Here is a 1,991-nt window from a genome sequence, read left to right on the forward strand (position 1 = left end):
CTCGGCCTCCCAAAGTGCTGGGATTACAGGCGTGAGCCACTGCATTGGTTTTTTTTTTAAGATGGGGTCTTGCTCTGTAGTCCAGGCTGGAGTGCAGTGGTGCGGTCATGGCTCACTGCAGCCTCAACCTCCTGGGCTCAAGCCATCCTCCCACCTCAGCCTCCCAAGTAGGTGGGACGACAGGTGTGCGCCTCCATCAGCTGCTATTTTTTTTTTTTGAGACGGAGTCTCCGTCTGTCGCCCAGGCTGCAGGGCAGTGATGCAATCTCAGCTCACTGCAACCTCGGCCTTCTGGGTTCCAGCAACTCTCCTGCCTCGGCCTCCAGAGCAGCTGGGACGAAAGGCGCCCGCCACCAGGCCTGCCTAATTTTTGTGTTTTTAGTGGAGACGGGGTTTCACCTCGTGGGCCAGGCTGGTTCCTCGAACTCCTGACCTCGGGTGATCGGCCTGCGTCAGCGTCAGCCTCCCGAAGTGTTGGGATTTTACGCGCCTGGCGTAACTGTTTATTCTGTGTAGAGATGGGATCTCACTGTGCTGCCCAGGCTGGCCTCAAACTCCTCAGCTCCAGCAATCCTCCTGCCTTGGCCTCCCAATGTCTTGGGGTTACAGGCCTGTGCCACTGCATCCAATTCAAGCTCGCCTGCTTATCGGTAGGGAGACCTACATCCCTCGACTGTCAGCACAGGTTAGGCACCTGTTGTATGCAGTCACACACATCCATGTGATGCAAACCCATTCATCGCGTCTGGACATCCTAAAGCTCTCGGGGGATCCCACAGCTCTTTTCGTGCCCACCAAAAGCCCATCTCAGAGGCAGAGACAGGTACTTCCACGGCACCGTCCCGTCTCCTGCCCCGGCAGGCCGCTCACCTGAGCTGGGCCCCGGCGAGCCTCACGCGGAGAGTGAGGATCTGTCTCCCGGTCGCCTTCAAAACGGCCGCATCGAGCTCAGCCTTCAGCTCCTGGAGCCCGTGGCCCAGCAGGGCGGACACGGGCACGGCGTTCGGTTCCGTGGGGCTGTACCTGCCGGGGTGGGGATGCCACAGGCCCCGCTCAGCCTCAGGGCGGCCGGACGAAATCAGGGTCCTGCCCAGGAGTCCGCTGCCCACGGGGTACAGCCCGGGGCCACTCCCTGTGTCTCGGCTGCCACCGCTGCGGTTCACAGGAGGAGACGGGGCATCTCCCCACCCGGCTCCAGCACATGCAGGGGAAGCAGACGCTTGCGGGCACCAGGGCCGCACTCACCCGGGCACGAGGTCCACCTTGTTGTGAACCTCCACCATGGAGTGCAGGAGCGGGGCGGGCAGCTGCAGGCTGTGCAGTGTGGACAGAACGCTGCGTTTCTGGAGCTCCGCCTCGGGGTGGCTCACGTCCCGCACGTGCACGATGAGATCCTGCGGGTCGGGCCGCGCGGTCAGAGCTGCGAAGCGCCTGGTGTCCAACCCCAAGCTTGCAGACCGGCCCGGGAGAGGGGCTGGCACCAGCTCCCCACGACAGGCTGGGAGTGGCAGGTACCCCTGTGTGCAGGCCGCTCGGACACCGCAGGACCAGCCTTCCACGCCACAGGCAGCAGCTCCGCACCCCCAGACCCACACACGAGGGGGTGCCGTGTATGACGACACCACCACCCGCCCACCCGGTGGGTCTTCAGAGCTTTGGGCAGGTTCATCCCCTGTCAGATCTTTCATCTTTAAAGGATGCTTTTTCTCACATTTAAAACCTCTTACGGGCAGGTTCCTGATACAAAATATGAAAAACGCAGGGAAAAAAAACAGCCGTGGCCGGGCGCGGTGGCTCACGCCTGTCATCCCAGCACTTTGGGAGGCCGAGGCGGGTGGATCACGAGGTCAGGAGATCGAGACCATCCTGGCTGACACGGTGAAACCCCGTCTCTACTAAAAATACAAAAAAAAACTAGCCGGGCGAGGTGGCGGCGCCTGTAGTCCCAGCTACTCGGAGGCTGAGGCGGGAGAATGGCGTAAACCCGGGAG

The 1,991-nt window shown here is 61.7% G+C and overlaps 1 protein-coding gene across 1 annotated transcript in view; it reads right to left on the reverse strand.

Annotated features, from left to right (window-relative positions):
* The window catches only part of GTPBP6 (GTP binding protein 6 (putative)), an 11,157-nt gene that overhangs the window by 609 nt on the left and 8,557 nt on the right, over positions 1-1,991 (reverse strand). Inside the window, exons 8-9 of the mRNA XM_011972051.1 lie at positions 1,246-1,431; positions 871-1,023 (exon numbers count right to left, since the gene is read on the reverse strand). Of these exons, the coding sequence (XP_011827441.1) occupies positions 871-1,023; positions 1,246-1,431 (339 nt within the window). The remainder of the gene's footprint in view (positions 1-870; positions 1,024-1,245; positions 1,432-1,991) is intronic.

This window comes from Mandrillus leucophaeus, unplaced genomic scaffold (genome assembly GCF_000951045.1).
Source record: "Mandrillus leucophaeus isolate KB7577 unplaced genomic scaffold, Mleu.le_1.0 Scaffold1264, whole genome shotgun sequence".
Classification (NCBI taxonomy): Eukaryota; Metazoa; Chordata; class Mammalia; order Primates; family Cercopithecidae; genus Mandrillus; species Mandrillus leucophaeus.